The 24,337-nt window shown below is 39.7% G+C and overlaps 1 protein-coding gene across 8 annotated transcripts in view; it reads left to right on the forward strand.

Moving 5' to 3' along the window:
• The window catches only part of RAD51B (RAD51 paralog B), a 400,026-nt gene that overhangs the window by 255,949 nt on the left and 119,740 nt on the right, over positions 1 to 24,337 (forward strand). For 4 of the 8 annotated variants that reach the window (XM_064713534.1, XM_064713536.1, XM_064713535.1 and 1 more), the window contains exon 10: positions 10,709 to 10,787. In XM_064713534.1, coding sequence (XP_064569604.1) covers positions 10,709 to 10,787 — 79 coding nt within the window. Of the gene's footprint in view, positions 1 to 605; positions 856 to 10,708; positions 10,788 to 12,774; positions 12,911 to 14,081; positions 14,154 to 17,003; positions 17,081 to 20,505; positions 20,625 to 24,337 lie in introns of those variants that run through there. The other 4 variants (XR_010440386.1, XM_064713540.1, XM_064713541.1 and 1 more) reach the window with 4 other exon arrangements.

Here is a 24,337-nt window from a genome sequence, read left to right on the forward strand (position 1 = left end):
GGACCCCACTGAAAAGAGATAACAGAACTGTTGCTTATTGAGCCTTCTGGATTATAGCCTCTGGGTACAGGAAGGTAGGGTACATCTGGAGCTGTGCCTACCTGGCAGAAAATGCAGTAAAGTTGCTACAGATGTCTTATGTCCATATATGATTTTCACATAGTTGCTCAAAAAGCAGTGGCGAAGTTAGGAAGAATACTCATGAATCCTAATTTCCAGTTCCTGACGTTGTGCACTGTGCATAAGTGCTCTATACATATATTGATTTTATAAGGAGCAGCTGAAGCCAGCCAGGTATAGGAGGCTTGAGATTTGCAGTGTCCTATTTCCTAGACTTGTCCCTTCTGTTTCTCCTTTGTTCTTAAAAAGATTCTTGCTTTTAATTTCTATCTCCTTCTTTTGTTTGTTTTCCTTCCATTTCTTTCCTTTGCAAGTATTGAATGTCTCCTGTGGGAGTAAGCCCAGCCACATGTGCATGCAATGATGGTTTATTTTTATTGGAGTCATTGCCTGTGACTGTTATTCATTACTATAGGAAGAACTGCACTAACAAACTGCTCTGAGAGCTTTTTTTTCTGTTGTAAAATGTCCTGTTTTGTCCACAGCCATTAAAAGTATATGCTGCCATCACTAAGATGTTGAGGGTTCGGAGCTCAGACACTAATACAGCCTCCTGAATGCCCTGTCTGGTGCTGAAAAGCAGAATCTCAGCAGCTCAGCTTCTTTGCATGGTGTCTCTGTAGGTCAGCTTTTCAACCATCTGTCCACCTCTCTGCCATCTAAGCAGCTCAATTGACCTCTGCTTGGGGAAGAATTTGTGGTTGCACAAAGTGCAAGCACAGTCACTGGCTACTGTTGTGTACTCTTCAGAAGAGGCAAGTAAAAAGTACCATAAAATGCTTATATTTCACTTGCATTTCTAGTCTTCACATTGGATAAGTAATCCTCTCTTTTGTTTCAATTTATCACATATTTGTGTTACCATGGGCAACACCATGATGTCCCAGAATTCCTGGCTCTTCTTTAAGATTAATGTCTAACTAAATGATAAAACTATTAGTAGTTGGGTTAGGAGTATATGCTTAACATAAATTTAAGCTAGAACTTAGGTATGTAAGCAGTCTAAATAATTTCAATAAGAAATACAGAGGTGTAGAATTTTTATTCATTGACCTCTTCTGAGAGTGGAGCACTGAGAGAAAGGTGATCTGCCTAGACTTACACAAAAGAATATATGATCATATCCTAGAAATTATTGCTAAGATGAAACAAAAAGACAAGAAGTGATTTATCTGAAATTTGGCTATTCTTATATAGCTTCATGATTTCTAGAGATTTATTTTAAATATTTCAAAAGCTCTGCTTCACACTAGCACTAGCTAGACTCTTATAATTAAAGGTAATCTCTTGCAATTTGGCTGAGAAAGTTTGATCTCTTTGATAGTAATTTACATTTGTTAATGTGTCACGCTGATATTTCAGAATAGAGATTTCTTTGAATTCTTTCTTCCATGCTGAATCCATTACATGTTTTCCCTTGAGCTTTTGAAGGCTTTCTCTTCACTAATTTTCTTACTCAAATCAGCACCCATGGTTGCTGTTTCCCTGTAAAAATGTCTTAAGTGCATCTTCATTTTTCCCTCCCTCATTTTTTCTCAATATGATAAACAGGGAATTCTTGGCTTTGCACTCTTAGCAATGTTCTTAATATATGAAATTTGTATGCCTTGTACTAAAAGAAAATAAACAGATGTGCTGCTGCATTTTGAGGGATTGAGATGACAGCAGGATGGTCAGTTGCCTTTTGAGCCCATTCACTCTGCTGTTTTTTCCAGATGTGTGCTAATGGACATTTTTAGGATGTACACAAACTCTGCTTGCCTACTTTTCTGCACTAATTGGTTTGGGTTTCTGGAATGCCTCTCATAAACCATTTCTAGCTGCCATTGTTGCTTTTCCATAAAGTACTAAAAAGGAAACTTGTTCCTAAACAGTTTCCTCTAGGTGGGATTTTCTTGTGGGGAAAGAGGAGATGCAATCCATTTAAACTGCTCTATAAAGAATTTTATTGAATTGTGGCCCTTTAACCTAGCATTGATGAAAGCTTTTTCAAACAGCTGGACTTCAGAGAACCACATCTCTCAGGTGCTATGTATGGCACAAATTAAATTACAGTTTCCTAAGACATCATTTTAATCCAAATGATAATTGGTTTTTAAATTTTTTTTTCCTTTTTTTTCCTTCTCTCTCTTGTTTTTTTTCTTTTTTTTCATTTATGAAAGCAGTAGGGACTCCACGACTCCACATGTACTCCCAGTACTGGGGCATGTTTGTAGCCCCCCTTCTCATAGTTCCCTCTCTAGTGTTCAGGCCATCTTAAGCATGCCCTGTTTCAATCCACCCTTTCTTTTTTCTTTTTTTTTTAACAGGGAGAGTACATGTGTATTTGGGAGGACTGGAGAATGATGGCATATATCTCTTTTTCCTCAGCCTGCCTGGTTTACCTCCTTATTCCCAATAATTGCCTAGCCTGCAGCCTTTCTTACTGACAAGTGTATGGGTGCACACAGTACAACTGGAGTGGCTGAGCTTTCTTCTGCTTGAAAGAGGAAAATTTGTGCATGGAGAGCCTTTCCTGGCAGTGGGGTTTGGAGGAAGATACAAAGCAGGGGACAATTGTTTCTGTAGGAAAACGTGAGGTCCTGATAAAGTCAAACTCTACAGTGATTTGCTTATGAAGGCAATAGGATTTAATGACGTTATTCAGGTTTTGGTACTGATATCAGCTGTAAAATCTTTAGGACTGTATTTAATTTATGAACTTCAATTTACCCAAGTCATAACGGGGTTATTTTTTCCCCACGCTTCTAAGGCCTTTTTTCAGTCTGTAGATCAGGCACCATATAAGCACAAAATGTTGTTGTCCGAAGGATCATTTGCTATCAGAGATCAGTTGTTTGTTTATAGATGTATCTTGTGAGCTTAGTAAATGATTGCAGGGGGCTGAATCTACTTTTCTTCCACCATAACACTGGAAAGGAGTTAGGGTCACTCTCTGTTTCTGCAGCAAGGGGCAGTTATCTCTCCAGTGAAATCAGAACCCGTGAGACTGAAGCCTCAGAGAGCTCCGAGGTCCATGAGCATTGGTGTTTAGTAAGGCTTGGTAGGAAACACAACAGTTTTTTCTCTTGTGTTGTAAAAAGCCATCCCACTGCCCTAAAGGAATGCTTCAGTGTAAAGAGGGAGTGGGGAACAACTCTGTGAAGACTTAATGCCACCACAGTGTTGGTGCCCTTTAGGGAACTCTTGGTTCTCTCCTTGGGTACCTTTCCAGTGGGCTGGAGGCAGTGTGAGCTGTGGGACTGAGAAACAGAGCTGGCCCTGGGAACTTGGTTGCAGCTCCTACTCAAAAGTAAACAATCTGCAGAATAAGGACTGCTGCTTTCATTTCTAGAATATATCAAATTCCGGCACACTGGGCCCGAGAAGGAGCAGAAGGGAGGGCAGAAAAAACAGTTATGAAGTCTGCTGGGATATCTGATGCAAAATCAACTTTGTTGTTTTCCTTCCTGGCTTTTTCCTGGGCTCTATTGCAGCTGAAAAAACAACCCTTCTGATCTACAATAAGAGGGGAAATTCTGGCGTGAAGATTGTCCACCCAGTCAATTTGGCACAATCATGGGAAAGATTTGTTTAGCTTAGCACTGATTTTATTAGTACATGAGTCTAATCAAACCTTGAGAGATAGTATTCTCACTGCTGAGTGACCCTGTCAGTGGTGTAGGCTTCCTTCTCAATCCTCATGCTCTTTCAGCTGAATGTGGTGTCAGTGAAGAGTTCTCCTGAAATGCACCAACTCTTAGCAAAGCTTGTTCACTGCAATTGCTCAGCAACATGAATTAGCAAAATGCCCCAGCGAGGCAGCATTGTTTCAGTAAGGGCCAAAAGAGTCATGAGAGCCAAACTCCTTCCACAGGTCTCTGGTATTCAGTCAGTAGACCTGAATTCTAAAATATTTATTGACTGTAAATGTGGATTTGCTTTTCATTCAGTCCCTAGTGCATATTATATGCATTTTGTCAGTACAATAGACAAGAATAATATGAGTCAAGGAGAAAAGACAGTGTAAGAAAAAGCTTGATATAGAATAAAATAAAAAGACAAGAATCTGTCCATTGATAAGAAACCGATACTTTAAAGGAGGCTTCAAATAGTTTCATTTATGTTCCTCAGTTGTTCCTAAAAACCAATTTCTTGTAATAGTTTCCATAAAAAAATGGGAACAAAAGTAGTTGTCTTTCCAGTCTAAATGGAAGTGATGTATTAAATGTTAATACAGATGATTTTCTCAAGTATTTCATTGAAATATCTTAGTCCAAAACAAATGGATTAAGATATTCCAATGAAATATATCTTAGTTGAAATCATTCGTTTTCCATTATAAAATCATAATTTTTCAGTCACATGAGAGCTGATAGCTCAGTCAAAATCATGTTGTTATTTCACTGTTTGGTTGTTTATCATCCTGGCATTTTGATAACTAATTTGATATAGGACTCTGTCCCCTTCATCATCTTTACTCTTTTTTTTTTGGCAGAACATTGCCTTGATTTCTGGTTGTCAGAAGCCTTCTGGAAGTTCATCCAATACCTTTTCCAATTCATCACTTCCCTTGCTATTGACAGGAGGCGTTGTTCCAATAATTACTGTTTTCTGCTGGGCTTCTGCAATCAATTCTTTGATTAATCTCTTCCATAAAGCTTATAAATAATAAAATGTGTTATTAAAAATGCTTTCCCTAACTAAAGCAAACATTCATGTACAATATTTCTGCTGTCATCATCAATTCTCTCTCAACTGCTCTGCTTGTCTCACATTTATCTTCCTTTATCTAATCTAATGGCATCTATCCAATTTCTATTCACTTTTCATCAAGGTGATATATTTCCTTTTACATAGTACCTTTGTGTTCTTAGCATGCCTTGTGGCAGAAATGATTTTTCAGTCATTTAATGTTTATTCTACATTGTTGTTAAATAATAAATATTTATTACGAACCTCTTGACAGGGAATGTGATGCTAGAAAGAAAAGAAAGGAAACTAAGATTTGACCATTTTATAGAGGTTGGACTTGGCAAAACTTGAAATTGCCTTCATTTTTACTTCCCTCATCGATCTCCATCATTTGCACTTTAGAGGGACAGCAGCATAATAAATGCAGATGGATTTTACGTTCCATTCCAGAAACTCATGGGCAGCTCATGGAGAGCATTTTGGAAGTATCATAGAATGAATTAGAAAGACTCAGTACTGTTTCATCATTTTTTATGTCTGTTTTCCATTAATTTTACTGTTTAAAAATTATTTTTGTAATCAAAATGCTTGTTAATTTCTTTAGCCTATTACTTACCATTACTGTTTACTCATCTCAAAATGTGTACTACTTTTGGTGCAACTTTAACTGCACTGAAGTGTTAATAGGAAAAAAAAATAATGGGGCCTGGATTTGGTTTTGATTCCATGATTAAATAGTGCTTATCACTGAAGAACTAAAGTGTGTTTTTCACTTATCTGGCTAGGAAAGAGTGCAATAAATTGCTTTACATACATCAGGAATATTAGTGGAGTTCTATTTTCCTTTCTTTTCCTGAAGTAAAAAAGGAACCAAGGAAATCTTCTGTGTTGGACTGAAAATTTTGGTTCATGATCTTAAGTTTTATAAAGTAAGATTGTGGAAAGAGATCTGTGTTTCAGCTTGTTATTGAATAATTCTGAATTCAGATCCAGGTTCAGATAATATATCTCTCTGTACTCTCCCCAGTTTTCAGACAGGAGTGATTGAGAATTAAAACAAGACATATACTTGAATATATGTGAGTTTTATAAATTCCTGGTCTGCCTGTGCTGCCTACTTCTGAATTATTCTGGAAGATCCCATGTGTTCTCCACATCCTCAGGTAGCTGTTAGGAATCTTATGGAAAGAAGCAGATGCTAACTAGAAGATATAGATGAGAAGCCTTTAAATTACAGATTCTCTATCTGAAAACTATCAACTTTTTCTTGGTTTATTCACCACAAAGATCCTTAGTAGAGTGTCAGCCATCAAAGGACATTGTTAGCATGCATTGTTCCAACTCTGTTAGTTCCATCAGCATAAAACATGGGTTGGCAGGGCTTTGGTGCTGTAGGAAGCCCATAGGAGTTGAAGAGACTTAACAGGTCATGAAGTGCTCCCAAGGCACTGCTTCATATCCCTTTCATAAATATTTTAATCTGAATCATAAAAGCAAAGATTAACTTTTTAGTTTTTCCTCTTTGAGTTGAAGGCTCTTCCAGAGTCTCATTTTATTGGTAGTTATGATCTTTTAAATTTCCAGCCAAAATGTCTTTATGGCTGCAAATCCGTTCTGCTGCCATCATTGTCAGGTTGAGAAGCTCTTCCCTTTCTTCCTGCTTCATTCTCTCATTTCCCCTTTTCTCATTCACTTACACACACAGACACTGTCAGCCTTCATTTTTGCCAGAATCACTGAGCTAGTGTTTTTCTAGTGCCGTCTCAGATGAGCACTCCAGTCTCCTCAGCAGCATGCAGCCCCTCTCTTGCAGTCTGGGTTCATAAGTGACCTGTAGGGTACACAGTCTCCCAGATTAAACCTTGCTGGTATCTTGTGCAGAAACACACAGGTGTCCCTGGTTTTACCAGGTATATGTGGTGGTGCCCCATACAACTGGGTCTGTCACTGTCTTGACTACATCACCTTATGGGTCAGTCTAAGTGGGATACTAATATCTCAGGTACACCCAGGGAGTGTCTTCTTTCCAATAGCTGTTTCCACTTTTGTCTTACAGCTTCTGTCTTATCCTTGTTTTTTTCATTACCAGTTCCCATTTAGCAGTGTTAAAAGCTTTACAGAGATCTGAAGAGATGAGTTCAAATTTATATCAGACTTCTAAAGTAAGCATGTCATCTGTGTCTGGCATGTCATCTATGTCATGCCAGACATAGATGACATCTTTCTTCAAAGAAGGATGTCATCTATGTTTGGCATGACAGCCATGTTTTCTTTTACCCTGTTTTCCAAGACTTTAGTTCATGGAATCATAGAATATTCTGAGTTGGAAGGAACTTGTAAGGATCACAGAGTCCAGTTCCTGGCCCTGCACAGGACAGCCCAAGGATCACACCATGTGCCTGAGAGTGTTGCACAAATGCTTCTTGAACTCTGTCAGGCTGGAGCGGGGACCACTTCCCTGGGGAGCCTCTTCCAATGCCCAGCCACCCTCCAGATGACGAATTTTGTTATGATATCCGACCTAAACCTCTTCTGATGCAACTTCAGCCATTCCATCCTGTCGTTGGTCACCAGAGCAAAGAGATTGGTGCCTGCCCCTCCTCTTCCCCTCATGAGGAAGTTGTAGACTGCAATGAGGCTCCCCCTCAGTCTCCTCTTCTCCAGGCTGAACAGACCAAGTGATCTCAGCTGCTCCTCACACGTATTCGCCTAAGATGCTTCACAATCCTTGTAGCCCTCCTTTGGATACTCTCTTATACCTTTGTATGCTTCTTACACTGTGGCACCCAAACTGCCCCCAGCACTGCCCCGGTGAAAAGCAGAGCAGGACAGTCCCCTCCTGTGCCTTGCTGGTGATGCTGTGCCTGATGCCCCCCCAGCCACGGTTGTCCCTCCTGGCTGCCAGGGCACTGCTGCCTCTGTTCAGCTTGCCACAGACCAGGACCACCAGGTCCCTTTCTGTGGCACTGCTCTCCAGACTCTCATTCCCCAGTCTGTCCTTATATCCAGTGTTTCCCCATCCTGGGTGCAGAACCCAGTACTTCCCATTGTTAAACTTGGTGATTGCCCAGTCCCCTAAATTTTCAAGGTTTCTCTGCAGGACCTCCCTGTCTCTGAGGGAGTCAACAGCTCTTCACAATTTAATATCAGCAAATTTCCTTATTATGCCTTTGAGTCCTGCGTCTAAGTTGTGTTATTCCTCACTTCAAAATATCTTGTGAAGCCCTGTATGGTACTATCAGGTTGCAGGCATCGACTCAGTAGTTTATATTTTTTCCTCTTCTTTTATGGGGACTAAGTTTGCTGCTTCTCTGTTATGTTGTATCATCTTCAAGTTGATAGGAAAGTGACAAATACTGGCTATCGGGCCTGAATTCGCATGCTGTTTCTTAGAATAGTTTCCTGATAGAGATTATCTACTTCTGCTGAAAGTGCTAAATTCCTGGAATTTTCATTCCACTCAGTTGTTATTCCTATATCGATGTGATATGGATAAATTCACATTACCTGCCTTTTTTTCTTTTTCAGTACTGTCCTACTTGAGAATTATTTTTTTTCACTGATATCTAGAAATATATATAATTACTATCCCAATGTTATTTCATTATAAATGCAACTTTTATTTACTTTTGGCTATTGTTAACAATCTTTCCAGAGTCAACACTACCTGATTTTTGGTAATCCTTGATTTATACTTCTATTTCCTGGCCTTCCAAACATAATTTTCTTTTTTTGATAAGTATTTTCTTCCATTCTTTATAAATTCCTTGTATAGATATAAGAACCTACTCTCTGTTGACTGTTCTGGCTAGAGGATAGTTTGCAATGAACTTTTACAATTTTTTTGATTTTGCTTGAAAAACAAATCTAAATACATATTTACTTCTTTTTTTAATGTTATGTTAAATACTCTAGCTTGATGTTATAAAAATGAATTCTCTGTACTCTTTCTGCTTGTGAAATGTGCAGTTGTACTTAAAAGGTTCTTTTTCTCAGTGGGCAAACATTCAAAATAAAGCAATACCTTTGAATATTCTGAGCTTTTTCCATTTTACTAGAAAGGAAGCTAACTTGGAGCCTCAGATGTAGCTGTGCAGCAGCCACCTTTCAGAGGGGCCCTGCGATGTGCTGCTCAAAGCAAGTGATTTATTATAGTTTTTCATTGCTATACATAGCTATGCACATACTGTAACTGAATAAAAATGCAGTAACAGACTGTACATAGAGTTATTTGAATGTCTATCCATGTGCATGTATAACTGTGCCTAGTGCTCATGCATACTTTGGTTAGTACTTATGTGCATAGTAGTGCATGGAATGCCAACAATTTGACCTTGGATGTCAGAATTGTAACTGTTTCACTTCAGGCCTTTCCAATTAAACAGCCAACTGTTGAGGGAGGCTCCACCTGAGTGTTTGCACTGTTTTTCCACCCCGTCCTCTCCCTTGTATTTTCAGAGCTGAGGGAGTGTGTGAAGCACCTGGAGGCAACTCCTCTTCACTCTACTTTCTTCCTGGCAGTCTTCCTCCTGCTGTCTCTGTGGTAACCAGTGACAGGACCTGAGGAAATGGCCTGAAGTTGTGTCAGGGGAGCCTTAGGTTAGCTATTGTAATAATGCTCTTCATGCCGAGGGTGACTGGGCGCTGGAACAGGCTCCCCAGGGCTGTGGTCACAGCATCAAACCTGTTCAAGAGGTGTTTAGGAAAATGCCTTCAGGTACATGGTGTGATTCATGGTCCTGTGCAGAGCTAGGAGTTGGATTCGATGAGCCTTGTGCATCCCTTCCAGCTTAGCTTATTCTGTGATTCTGTAATAATGACAGGCAAGGGAATACAGGTTTTGTTAGAGTGCATCAGGTATGTGGGATGTGACTTGCTGCCCTTTTCTCCAGAAGATAATCCCAGAGAGAATGGTAATTGACATGGAAGAGGGGAAAGTGCTACTACAGCAGGTTTCCTGCTTGGATTATTCACAAAGTATTCACAGTATCATATCCTGGTTTGATGTTGTAAAAATGTCACTTTCATGCAGGTGACGGCATGAGAGTTATTTTAGGCAAGCTGTGGAGGAACAGTCCTTGGCAATGCGCAAAAATCAAACAGGCAAGCAACAGAGCTTGGGCACATTTGTGTGAGTTTGCCACCTGCAGGTCCCACATTCCCTACTCTGCCCATTTCTGTCTCTGCAGTTCTGCTGCAGGCTCGTCTTCTACAGAGGGTAATTGTACCACAGTGGAGCCAGGGATCTTGGTTTATTTCTGGTGTCACCCTAACACCAAGCTAAATTCAATTGCACTGTACATCCATCCTGAGGGAATTGCATTTCCTATTTTGATATTTCAAGGACAAGATCCTTGAAAAAAGCTTGACATGGTCATTACCCATTTTGCAGAAGAGGACATCCAGATACATGCAATGGCATGTTACCGTCCCCAGTGTGATGACACATGAGTGGACATGCTGCTTCCAGGGGCAGGGTAAAGACAGTGGGTGGAGTTCCTGGAGAAGCCAAGGGGGCATATCTGTGGAATGGCTAATGGCAATTAAAAATTCCCTGTATATGGCAGTAGCAGTTTTGTTCAAAATTGTCTTTGAGTGCAAAAGTCTGAACAGCAGGAATGGTTAAGCTTAATAGGATGCCAGTAAGACAAGCAAAAGGTACTGCTTCAATGGCATTTTTTAAAGGCATTTAAGGACCTGTAAATCCTTTTAAAATTGCAGCATGATCTATATATGTGTATGAGAAGATCTCAACTACTTAGAAGTGATAGGGCTGGATCAATAACAACATGTTATATCTGAAGTGTGCTTTACTACTTCTGGAAGTTAAATCTGGTGAGATTGCTTTTGGAGATTTGAGCTTTGATCAGTATGTTATAAAGATGCATACTTACATCATGTATTTGCTTTGCAGCTCCTGGTTGCTAAATCCCCTGTTGCTCCATTCTCCACTTTTTTCTACACCATTGAGAAATCAGGCTTGATTCTTCAGGGTAAGACCAGAGCATTGGTTATTTTGTCTTTTCAATTAGTATTTTAAGCAGACTGAATAGATAACAACTGTTATTGAAAATTGTACTGTTTATACCAAATTAAAATCCCGCACATTTAAACATTTTGGTTAACATAGAGACATTCTGCTGAATTCACTGTTTTCTCTTGGATTACACTAAATTGGTTCTTGCATTTTTCCATGGATCTAGAAATGGGCCCTGAAATTATTAACCAGGGCTCCTTGTTTTTCTCCAAGGTAAAGTGGAATGGTTTGGGTAACATGGGTCGCAATGGAATAGGTTTCTTCAGGAGAAACATACCCATCTATCATTAATAGCCTGTGTTAATGAATGATTCTTCTTTAGCAAATGGCTTGGCATCAGTAAGAAAATTAATATCTGTTTTCTGTTTTTGTGGTCATTGTAATGCTAACGCCCAATGGTCTTAAATTATCCTCAGATTCTCTAGGATATGAAGTGTTATGCTGAAAAGCTGCATATTAATACCATGCTGACAGGGAACTAGGATTCCTTGTGGCTGTGTCCTGAAATATGTACTTCTAGACACAGCAAAGAGAGAAGTACAACTCTTCCCTTCTTTTCCCATTTATCCCTACAAACATCCTTACTTTTTGACAAACCTTCATAGATCAATTTTGTTGAGTTGATGTCTTTTGATATGCAGCCTGGCCCCTCATCACTGCACCAGTTTAACAGACTGAATAAAACTATCAGTGCCTGTCACTTTCTGTTCAGGGAGGACACTATGATGTGCAGCCAGGGCAATAAGACAAGTGAGTATAGCTGGTTCTTAGTTTCCAGTGATGGAGAATCACTGATCTCATGAGGCACTATAGACATTTTAAGGGACGTGAACAGTTCTGATTGCAAATTTCTCACATTCAAATAGGCTGTACCAGAATAATGACATATTTATATTTCCTAGTGACTCCATATGCTTACATCTCAGGTGATGTAAAATGTCAGAAAACAAACGAAATGAAATTGTTTTATGGTGCATTTTTGCTTCCATTTGATACAGCTACGTAATTGTAATGGTGGGGGGGGAGGTGTCTATACAGCATTTCCTAAGCCTTTGGATACTATTTTCATTATGTGTTTAGATAGCATTTTGGGCGCTTGATCTGCTTTATTTGGTACCAGTAATTCTAAAAGTCTACAGGAACTAGAAACAATTTTTATTAGTTTAAATGGAGAGTGCTTGCAAGAGTTGTTCTTGATGTGTTTTGTTTCAGTATAGGGCAGATGATAAGATACTTTTCTATCTTGGATATCTTGAGTTACGTAGATGTTTCTGGTCATTATTTTAAAAGGCAGACAGTTTCCTGCTCTGTCCTCAGGCCCTAATGTAGTGAAACTTTGGGAAAGAAAGTTTTGCTATTTCAGAAACAGAGAGAATTTGTTCAGAGTCAATCTTAATTTTTTCAGCTCTTTTCTGTGAGCCATGAATATAGCTTTCCCAGGGCTGAACCATACCTTTAAAGAACAAATAGGCCTGGTTACACATAATGATGGAACAGCACTCTGATAGGAGAACATCACTGGATTAAAAGTGTGGTAATTGCTCTTTTCCCTACACCCATGTGTTTCTGGGAGTTACACTTAAAACATCATTTGCCATTTTTCTACAAACAGATAAAGCACCAGTTTGGATTTCTTTTAGTAATTGATGTATTTATATCAGGCATTCTTTGTGCATTTTGAAAGGCAACAAGAATATCTTCTCTGTGTGAGCCTTTTATTACTTTCTAACTACATAATTATGTTTGTATTTTAGATCTTTTTCTCCAAGATGGGTAGCAAAGAAGGGTTCCCTAATAATGGTTCCCCTAATAATGTGGCCCAGACTCTTTTACAGAGACTTGTAAGCACTTACACATGAACCATCTCACATGGTAAATTTGTAAAAGTAAATATTGCATGGTCTCATCCCACATTTCAGTGATGATTATTTCTGTGGAAACAGGAAGTGAGCAAATTACCAGGAAATGTCTGGTTTGGATAAGATGCAGAAAGTGGCACCAGACTGCCTTGTTCAGAAGATGCTAGAGTTTTTCTGAGTTGTACTTGGTGCTTCTTTCCAAAGGGAAGCTGGATGCAAGGTAAGATGTGGAGAGACACCACAGAAAACTAACCAGTGGGATCTGTCCCTCAGCCCGCTCCCAAAGGCAACTCTGCCATTCAGGCTTTGTACTTTGATTCCCTTGGTGTCAGGAGGTGAGCACATTGAGGGTGGCTGATGGGAACAAGTGGGTGGATGTGGGAACTGGTGAGAAGCAGCAGCTGGCTGAAGTACCCAGGATTCTTTCTTTTTACTCAGGGGGTCCCATCCTGGGACCATTAACCAATAGGCCATAAACAAATTGATATCGGAAAATGTAGCTGGAAGCTCCCTGATTAGCGAGGGTGAATGGGGAATGAAAGACAAAGTGAAAGTGTGATTTAACAGTTCCACAAGCAATTTCCATTGCCACCTCTGAGGGATTAGGATGTGTGGAATAGGCTAAAAAAAAAAATAGGAGGAGCTCCCCCCTGCTTTGTTCTGTGGGCTGGAGGATAATAAAACGGCAGGAGAGGCAGTGTGGCTAGTTAGGGATTTCACAGACTGCTATTTGATGCAGTTTAAGGAGCCCTTCTGCTATTGTTGCAGTTAAAATGGGAAGCGGAACTGTTCTCCATTTGCAAAAATCTCCAGCGTCCTCAGGAAGAGGGCTGAGAGCAAAAGGCTATTAAGATGGTAATGCTGCCCCATTTGGAGGAGTGTATCAAAATCCTCTTTGTCAATGTAAATTGCTGCTCTGTTTCCCTGGTATCTTTGCATCTCATGGCCTTAGTGCAAGCACAGAAATTTTTGGAGGAGACCCTCGTGAAGGCAGAACTGCTTCTGTTTTATTCTCAGAGATCTCCAGGCTGCCCAAGGGTCCCTTGGAGAAAAATTCTTTGCTTTTGTAAACCTGAAGTGTTCAGGAATGAAGAGAATCCATTTATGCACTCAGTCTTTTATTTCCACTTTCAGACTAGAGAAATGAAATGTGATGATTGAAAGGCAAGATTGGACAGTCAGAAATTTAGCAAAGAAAAGTCTTCAGCCTCCTCCCTTCATTCCTTCAAATTGCTCTGTGCTATAGTGGGAGTGGACTGGAACCCCAAAAATACCCTCAGTTACCTTCACATTGCAATGCAGTGTCATGTTCTGTTCTGCCAATGTCATTCTTTGATGAACCTGAATTGTGAGTGCAGAATCTAGTCTGACAGCCAATTTCTATTTTGTAGAGATCTTAGACAAAAAGGCAGAAACCTGGATCAAACACTGCAAAATATTGGAAGTTTTGCTGTCAGCTTTTGTTTGATGTTCTAGGAACTTGCTGCCACCTCCCTGTTTCAATATCAGTTGAACAGCAGCTTCCCTGTTTCAACCAGTTGCAGTGAGTGAAGTCATACCATTCAAAAGAAGAATAAAATTAATAGAGCTCCAGATCTACTTGATTAGGAATGCAAGTTGTAAGATTATTTTTCTCCTTGGCTATGATATAGTTTCTGTTTTGATTGGAGATTGCTAGCTGGTAATTCTGTTCTGGTATGACAGAAGAAATTTTTAGTTGCTCTTGCCTAATTGCAGTTTCATTGAAATTGAGTGTAGTGCATCCTGGGTTGGGCCAGCTGAACTAGAAGCTGCTACTTAGCTTTGTGCACACATATGTGAAAAAGATAGGCTAAATGAAACTGATTTGAAGCTGTATGCTGTGGATGATCATCCAAGTCTAGCTTTAGAAGGAGCAGAGTTCTGGGATATAAATACAAGCCTAGCTGTTACCTACCAACAGCTCAACTGTTTGTGGAAGTCTTATTCCATCTCACTTAAGCAAATGCCTTCTGTTACCAAGAGGAGGCTGCTGCGAAAGGAGTTGGGGACACGGTGGCTCTTTGCCAGCTGAAGAGTCTGTTGGGACTCAATGCTTTAACTAAGTGGTTTACATTGCTCTTCATGGAAAAGCTCAGAAGCACTGAAAACATAAGGCAAATTCTATTCGTGAGCTGGGACATGCTTTTGAATAATGATATATTTTCAGTTTCATAGGGCTTAAAGATGGATAGAATTATCAGTTCATCCAAACTGACCTCCCATATATGATACATGTTTCCTTCAGGTACCTGATAACTTTGTTGCACTGAATAATTTCTTCTAGAAAAGTAATCACTGTTAATTGCAGACATAAAAAAATGTGAGTTCCTAGTTTGCATTGATGGTATTTTCAAGTTTTAGCTACCTTGATGCAAAACCCTTGTTCTGTATTTCAGATTAGAATTTGTCTGCCTTCAGCTTTTGGCCTCAGTTCTTGTAAGGACCTTCAGTGCTAAAAAAAGCAGTGCTGCTGTTAAATGGTTGCCATTTTTCATGAGTGTACTTATCGTAATGATTTATCTTGCTATGTTTTATTCTTCCTTTTTGAAAGGTATAACTGTCTATAAATTTAACCTCAAAATTTCGTGTCTCCCGCTGACTGGCTCCCAAATACCTTGTATTGCTAAAGGGAAGAGTTTGAGGGTTGTGCCACAGGACTGAATAATTAGTTTATTAATCCACTCTTTCTGCTGCCCTCTTTTTCACTGCACACAAGCTATCTGAACACAAGTGTGCTCACCTTGCATGTAATGTCCTATTGAGGCAGGTAACTTATTATATGTAGAAACAAAAGAATGTGGCACTTGGAAGAGAGTGTCTTAAGTTTCACAGTAGTGAGGGAAAATATCTACTAACAGCTAAATCTAGGGAAACCTTGGTACATTATGTTTCATTTGTCACTAAGGCAATGAAAGAGGCTCATTTTGATCTCTAAATAGCATAGAGTCTAGGTTTGTACTGCAGCATGGCAAACTGTCTCCAAAGTGCTATAACTAATTTCTATGGCTGAAGCAAGTGAAAAGTGCCTCATTTTATTTTGTAAAGAAACAAGTAGTGAGGTAGAAAAGGAATTCTGAAAGAAAGGGCAGCATTATTTGTATTGTATTGTGTGGGTTTGAACAGTGAAAGACAATGATTTACTGCATCAAAAGCTTTTATTCAATTGAAGAACTGTAACTATAAAGTGACCTTTGTCTGGAGCAACATGGATATAATCTGTAAAATGAAGCAGAGTTGTACTTGATGTGTGAATGGGTGGAAGACAGATTAATGGGAATAGAGTTGTGCATTGCTATTGAGATGGTAAAAGATTTGCAGTGCCACTGGTGATTTCCAGGCCTATTGGAGGGATAAAGATGAACTGATCATTGTTAGGATCTCTGTGGGGTGGAACCGTTTTTGCTGTATTCCCCACAGGACGCTGAAAGTCTCATGCTATTTCTAACAGGTTTGTAATAATGAGAGCAAAGAAGCACTATCAATTTGTAGATTAAGTCCATCCTGGGACTAAGGAATGAGGAAAAATAAGACTGCCATCATCCTAATGCCAGCAACGTGACCCACACAGATATAGCTGACATCAATGAAAATGTCCTTTTGTTCAGGCAATTCTTGGCATTTTGAGGAGTGGGTTACTAAACCTGTTTGCTTGGATGAGAGTGTCCTCATTAGATGGGTTTGTGAGAATTGCTCTACTGCTCTGCAGTAGCACTGCCAAAGCCTTGCTGGAGTTGCCAAACTCCATGGCTGTCAAATGAAGGAGGACAGAGAAAAAGAGCACAGATGCAATACCAACTAAAAATGTTTATGATGAGAAATGGAAGGAAAACATTTTAATGGTGAATGAAGACTAGAGGTATCTTGGGTTTAGATCCAGTAGAAACCACAATAAACTGTAATTTCAATAAAATTAAATGTTTCTCTCTGCAAATGTGACCTTTCACATAGCGGCATAGTAGATAGGCAGTAGATTGATAGAGTTTCTGGCCATGTTTGTTCCTGTGAGCTTAACTTGTGTGAGGATATTATGCTGGATAAATCCAGTTTAGCACAATGTTTTGAATTACCTGCTTATTTCTAAAGATTCATGTAAAGATACTGAAGATGCTTCTGTCTTGCACTTAAAGCCAAACATGTTCCTTAGTGCTTTACTACATTGCAACTGAAGTACCAGCATTTAATTTGTCTGAAGTTCTACTAGATGTAACACGAAAAAGTTTTAGTGCAAGCAGTGTGCCAAATTTGTTCTCATTTATACAAGTGTTAATCAAAACTAATTTCTTCTATTCCAGTGTTGTTAAAACAATGAACTGAAGAGTGTAAGTCTGTTCCCCCCTTTTCAAGGCTGGCATAGGCTTCCTGGGACAAAATGACCTCACTTCAGAGAAATCTTCTCCTTACCAGGCTCTCTGTAATGAATTCCTGATCAAAGTGGGCTGCTCCCCTGGGTTTTCAGCATAGTGCTAAAGCAAATGGCCTTTTTTCCAAAAGGCTTTTAACATAAGGAGTGTAATTGTTTGTTGATTAGAGGTAGTGTCTGTGATTTGTGACAATATATTGTTCTGGGAACTGAACATTGTCAAGGAAGACTAAGACTTTACTAGTAATTGCCTGGATTTAATGTAGATGTCATATATTTCAAGCTACAGATTTGTAAAATAAGGTCAAATGTACCTAAAATGGACTTAATGTTCTTAAGCGAACACATTCATGAGTAGGAAGCTAAATAAGTGTCTGTTCAAAAACTTGTTTTCCAGCCAGAGTAAAGGCTCATGCTTTTGTGTGCAGCTTATGAAGGTAAAAGACTGTTAAGTCTCAGTGATTTTTTCTTTTCTCATGTAGGCATAGCTAAGTTTCTTTTGCTATCCTCAAAGGTTATGTCTGTACTGGCTTCGCCACTAACATGTTTGGTGAAGCCATCACTGATACCATTTGATCTTGTGAAAATATAGTTAGCAATAGAGAGAGGACTATGACCCAAAATACTTACCCTTGGTAATATATGCAACTTTTCTTTAGCTGTAGGAATTTATGTATTACTAAAATCTTGTAAAATCCCTAAGTGTACAGCCTGTTTTCCGAAGAGAAATGCTGGACACTATTGCTGCCTCTGCTGAGGAAATCCAAAAGTTACGTACAGTCTAAACTCTGGAAGTCTCCAGAGTGCAATTCTGCATAAGCAAGCACACTTGAATAGCACTTCCTCAAAACTAGGAAACTTTGCCTGAGGAGAGGCTTACTAGCACAGGGATAACACTTAACAAATAGGGCTTCCACTGCTTTGACCCCAGTGCTGTTTTTCTTTTAAACTTTCTCTATGTTTTGAGAATTAACACACCCTGAACAACTTCATGTATCTCTTCATCTGATGTGTTGACTTGCCCTGTCACAGATTTAAATTATCTTCTCATATAATCTTAAATCTATCTTGATAAGATGGAATAGGAATGTATAGCACTTTCTTAAAAACAGGCACATGTGATAAACCCTCTCAGCAAACAGTGGTTTACTTCAAATGCTTTTTCTCATTACAGTTGTTCCCTAAAATTCATAATATTGGGCTGTTACTGGAAAGTATTTTCTGCAATGTTCCTTTGAACTTTAGCACTGTTTCTCAGTGTTTATGTTGTAATGAAACCAAACCTGGTCATTTGTCATTCAGTTCTGTGAAGACCCCTGAAAAACTTTTGAGATTAAATTTTGGGGCCAATAGAGTTAAAGAAGCATTATAGAGGTAAGAGAAGCAACAAGGTTAGCCAGCAGTTTGCTAGAGTGTGGTGTACCAGCCCAGGCTGTCCCTTGGTTTGCCACCTGAATAACCCAGAGGGTCTGCCTTAGGGCTCAGCACATAGGCAAGGCAGCACAAGCCTGCAGGGGTGAAGAGGAAGCAAAGGCAAATGATGCTACAATTAACAGTTCAACAAAAGGTGTTGCTGAAAAGATTTTACTTTATGGTCCACTGAATCTCATTTTCATGTAAATGTCCTAGTTTTTCAACTACAGAAACATTCTCCCAAACTCTCCCAATGCTCTATGGAGGTGAACTTCCCAGAAGCAGCAGCTGAGATATGAGGAGTGATGTTTCTAGAAAATGCTGGGGAATATTAGAGCCTGAGTAGTCTGAACTGAGTGCTGTGTGCTGTTGTGGAGACCTCAGCTGAGATATGCCTTACTGTTCAGTGAATAGGCTTAGAATAAGCAGGCTAAAATCCAAAGTTGTGAACACCAAGTTTTGCACTGGTAAAGATGTTCTGAGTGAATTTAGGGATGGGATGAGATAATTTCTTGGTAGCATGTATAAATACCACATTCCTCCTTCAGACTGCATATGCTTGATGAAGGACTGCAGCCTTGAGACATGACAGGTGGGAACTGCACACCACATCTTTTACTTTTCTTTATGCTACATTTGTGCTGTGAGCGAATTACCCAAACAAGGTATTGGGCAGCCAGGCACATACATTGCAGCTGTGAGTCCTAGCTGTGAGCTAGACCATATCCTGTCTGCCGTGGCATTTGCTGAAGTCCACAGAGGAGCAGAACATCCTGTTTGCTTAGTTTTCTTTTGTCTGCCCCATACCAGCACAGGGAGAATATTACTCTATATCTTTCCTCTTCTGCTCTGAAATTGGATCACAGCACTCATGATTTTGTTCAATAGCTGGAAATGCTGAGGATATCCGATTGCTGAGGTCTCTTATTTTAAACACCACATGCCAGGAAAAGTATGTGGGATCCCACCAGCATAGCACTGAAGGGTGCAGGATGCATCAACAGGAAAACCAAACAAAACATGAAGTGAAATTAATTTGAAAAGGGAAGGGACTCACAGACCACCAATCAGTAGTGTTTTAACTCTTCATATATATACAATAGGCCTTTTATTTTCCTTCAGTTCTTCTCAATATGCAAACTATCTTAAACTGATTTTTAGAGCTGCAGCTGTCACCAAAGGCAGTGGGACCTGGAGGTGCTCATTACCTTTGAAAATCGAGCCAATGTATTTGAATTCAGTAGTAAAAGCCAAAAGCACTAAATCAGAATGGTGAAAGCATAACTTTGATAGTTCTGTTATGTGATCCTGGCCACCTTCATGTTGGATACAGAGGCAGGGCCTCACACAGAGCACACCAGAGCTCAAAGGTATGTTGTTTCTTCTTTGCTTTTCAGCCTTCCCTCCCCTACAATTCCGTTGCCTTGCTTCATTACTGCAGTCCTTCCAGCTGAGTAACACCAGACAGAACTTTATTCAAGTTTAACAGAACTTAGATGAACTTTTATTCATCCAGAATACTTTGTTTTCCTTGAGAAACAGGTTTTTTTAATCCAAGTGGTCCAGTTTGGCTAGCAGGACAAAAGATGGGCAGTCACCTGAGTCACAGTTTGATTTTCATTTGGAATATTTGTTGTGCCCTAGGAAAGGTTTATAAGTAACGTATAAAAGTCAGAGCAAGCCCTGGTTACTCTGATGTAGAATGAACTAAATTCCACTGTTACATCTGAGCACAAAGGGAATAAGGTGTCCCTCAAGCTGGTCCCAGCTGCCTAGGCTCAGAAAGGACATGGCTCTATCATTTAAGGGTACAGGAAAACTTAATACATAAACTGAATTTGAAAATTCAAGGCCTCTTCTAGCTGAAGGGGTAAGAGAGCTGGCCCACTGAGGGCTGCAGCCAACAGTGTGACATTAATTTACAGGGAAAGCTTGTTTAAGTGGCCTTCTGTTACTGCTTGCCTCAGACTGGAAGCTTTCTCAGTTCGTTGACTGTCTTTTTTTTTTTTTTTTTTTCATAGTGCCACATATTGTTGGTAAAATAAGGAAACTTGAAAACAGAGGAAGTAGAGGTAATGTCGATTTTGGAACACCAGCAGTTGAAAAGACCATTCACAGTTTCCTTTAAAACAAAACCAAGGGGTAAGATAATGCTAACCAGGGCTGGGTGCCCAAGAGAGCATCATAATGAAGCATCCACTGTTATTGTTCAACTCAGTGTTTGTTCTTCATGTGAACAAAAGGAAGGAAGAGCTCTGCTATCAGGCTGGAGAGGAAGGAGTCTTTGTTGCCCTTGGCTACCCTAACTTTAAATGTGAGGAAGCACAGGGCACTGCAGCATAACCTTTCTGCAGTATTAGATGAGGAAAATTGATAGTTCAGGAGGTTAAGGGCGGACACTCTGTTTCTCTAGGCTTCCCTTTTGTGACAGCCCCAAATCAGGTATGGCAGTGCTGGTATTTATTTAGATCACGTGAGGTTTTTAAAACTTGGGTTTGAACCCCGGTACTTCTGCTTTGCTGCTTCTCTGCCATGTGATTCTTCCTCTGCCTTGTTACTCACCACAGCAGTAAGAGATGCCATTTCCTTATTAAATGTGACAGGCACCCAGTGTCCTGAGTGTAAAGTTCAGTCATGTTGCTGAATGTGTCTGCTAGAGACTGAGTCAGGTGTTTACTGTACTTTTCTGTTCCTGCTCTGCCCATAGATTTGTCTGCTGAAGCGGCAGAATTCCTGCCGTCTCTCTCCCCATCCTTCAAGTCAGAAGGATGACACACGGTCAGATTAGTGATAAAGTTTACCATGCTCAGAGCCATTGTTTCAGATTTTCAGGTGATTCAGGCAATGACTGTGTCATCAGCTAACCTCAGGTTACAATTTAAAGATATCCCAGCAATCATGAAATTCTGACTAGCTTGCTGTGTGTTAGTTCTGCTCTGGCTTTGTCTAGTCCATGTACTACCTCTGCATTCCAAGAGACATTGGAGAAACAGATTTGCATCCCATCAGAGGCAATTCTGTGGTGCTGGGATGTTTGAAAAATGTAGGTGCATATTTTGATTCTGATATCCAGAGTTCTCTCCTTATATATGATGCTTTGAAATTTCTGGACAGACAATAAAAGCAGCCCACAAATATAGATCAGCTTTGTCTCCCATTCAAGGTGTATCCTTGCATTGATTTCCTGTTAATTCAAGGTTACCATGGCCCATGATGTACAAAATGACACTTCCACACATTTAAGTTAGAGTCAGTTTCCATAAATCTGAAATCTAATTCTTTTCACAACAGTATATTTTGTGCAAGTTCTACCACCATTACTGTAGACAGAGAAAGAACATTACCTAGGTAAAATAGCCTTCTTTTGTTTTATGCAAGTGATCTGAGGGCTTGGTGATTTGTCATAGTGAAAAAAGTATCTGGTAAGAATGCAAAGAGAATAGGGAGAATCCCATGAAACTACTGAGAGGGTCAAGTGTAAGAAATGTTCTTTAAGGTGTCACAGTAAGTCCACTATATACCATTAAAGGCAGGAGAATGAGGGCCTCAAATTAGATATTTGAGGTATGATTGGTTTGTGTGTAAAACCATGCTAGATACAGGAAGAAATAGATACCATATTGCATTGTTGATATTGTGGCTCTGAAAACCCACTAAGTTCAACACAGAAAATGGAAAAAAAGCTCTGAATGTCCTGAGAAATTAAATTAAGAAATGAAATTAATTCAAACCACTCACCAAAGTAGCCTTCTGAAAACAGGTTGGTTTTTATTTCACATAATAGATAGGAAAGCTCAGTAAAATGCTGAAAATCCAGCTGGGCTAGTGGAGGAATGATTCTGCCTGTTCTTAGTTTTCTTATGTTACTAGCATCTTGAAATGTGAAGGTTTTTTGAAGGAAAAAATTCCAAGATTAGATTTAGCACATTTTAGTCAGGCCACAGCAAGTATACTCAGTTTACAAATACAAGTGGTTTGTGTTTGTTTTCCTAATTACTATCCCTAGAAATTATTTGTTTCTTAAAAGCTAAAAGGACTTCTTTCCTTCTCACATATCATCATGAGTGGTTTTAATAGAATAAATTGTGTCTTTGCCAGTTTAAACAGTTGTCTTCAGTTAGGCCAGTCATGGTGGCTTATGTATACAGTTACAGTTTTTGTATTTGGGTGTTAAAATAAATCTGAAGAGGCATGGAAGAAACAGAACTTACTTAGGTTTTTTGTGTACCCTTTTCTGAACAGAACTAGCAAGGCTGAGTGAGTGACTAGCATTCATTATTGTGGCTGAAGACAATAGATGAGCTTCTGAGTACTGTCAGGGAACAATTATCTTCAATAAAAGTAGGTGCTGGTTTGGTGCATCTATGATTAGAACTGCCTAGTACTGTGGAAAGTGTTTCTTCTCCCTCTTAGAGCTAGAGGGCCTGGCAAAATCTCCTTTGGGATGAAACTAGAGCATTTATCTGAAAGTCTTCCTGGGTAAAGGACAACCCCATGACTTCCTTTATATAAAATGTTTTTATGACCATCCATATCTAATAATTTTAACGTGCAGAGGATGTAAAACCCATGTAGCAGATACAAGAGGATTGGAAGCCTTCTATCAAAGCCATGCCTGATGGAATTGCTTTCTCTTGGAGCAGTATCTTTGACAGACTTAAGCAGTGGTTTTAATTAAGAATAAGGGTCCCATTGTAATAGATATGAGGGGTGGCAGTGGATAAGGCCATGATCTAACTGGAAAGAAGAGGAGGGTCATGGCCAGAAGAGTTCTGTGTTGCACTGCAGCAGTACAGGTCTTGCCATCATTAGTGGCCAGGGATATGCTAAGCTGTTGCATGGCTTCCTCCACAGCTTTTTCCTTGGAACCCGCCTTAGCCCGAGGCTGCCCTAGGGTTAGGCTTAGGGTTGTGCCCAGGGTTTGGGGTTAGGGTTCCCCTTCCCACTGCCTCACCTTTGTATCCGTTTGGAAGGGGAAGGGTAACGCAATACTATTTTACAACACAAATCAAAAGACAGCACTTTGATACAATGAAATTGGGTGTGATTTCTTCCTTTTCCTTGGATAGAGACTTACTGAAGCCTAGGTGTGAGGAGAGAGGTGCAGTCCTTACGTGCATCCTCTAATAAATTTCTTCATCAATGGACTTGACTTGGTAACAGAACAGTTTGCTGTAGGAGAATGCTTAATCCTGCCTGTGCACAGATAGAAGCCTTTTATAAAAGAATCCTGTTAGAATTAGTAAACCTGTTACTGGGAAGAAATCAAGTGAACTGGTCTGACAAAAGAAACAAGAATAGATGACACAGTGTTAGTGAAAAACTGTTTTTTAAAGAAGCAAAATGGTTTTGTTTCCACAAGCTAGCAAAAGGGATATTGGTTGCTACAGCAGGAATCTAATGGCATCAGAATCACCAACCTGGTTGTTTATTTGTAGGGATATGTTCAGTGAACATTTCAAGCACTCCAGGAAGAAAAGAGAGACTGAGGACTTAGCTGTGTTTTATTAACGTTTTCTTTCCAATAGAAATCAAGCTGAAGAAGACAACTGAAGATAAATCCTAATTTCACTTTATTATTAGTTGTTGAGATATGCATTTATCAGAAGAAATGAGAAACAGATATACCAGCAAACACATCTGGCCTTAGACTGGCCTTCAAGTCATCCAAAAAGAAGCACAAAATGTGGAGTTGTTTACAGCCAGGCACTTAAAATCCCACACAGCTGCAAGGGTGAGAGGCAGCAGAATAAACTCTCAAGACAAGCTGACAACAGCTCCACTGCTGGGGTGCCCCTTTGCAGACGAGACAACAACAGATGAAGAAATCTTGAGAATGACCCAGAGCAGTGC

Source organism: Zonotrichia leucophrys, chromosome 5, assembly GCF_028769735.1.
Source record: "Zonotrichia leucophrys gambelii isolate GWCS_2022_RI chromosome 5, RI_Zleu_2.0, whole genome shotgun sequence".
NCBI lineage: Eukaryota > Metazoa > Chordata > Aves > Passeriformes > Passerellidae > Zonotrichia > Zonotrichia leucophrys.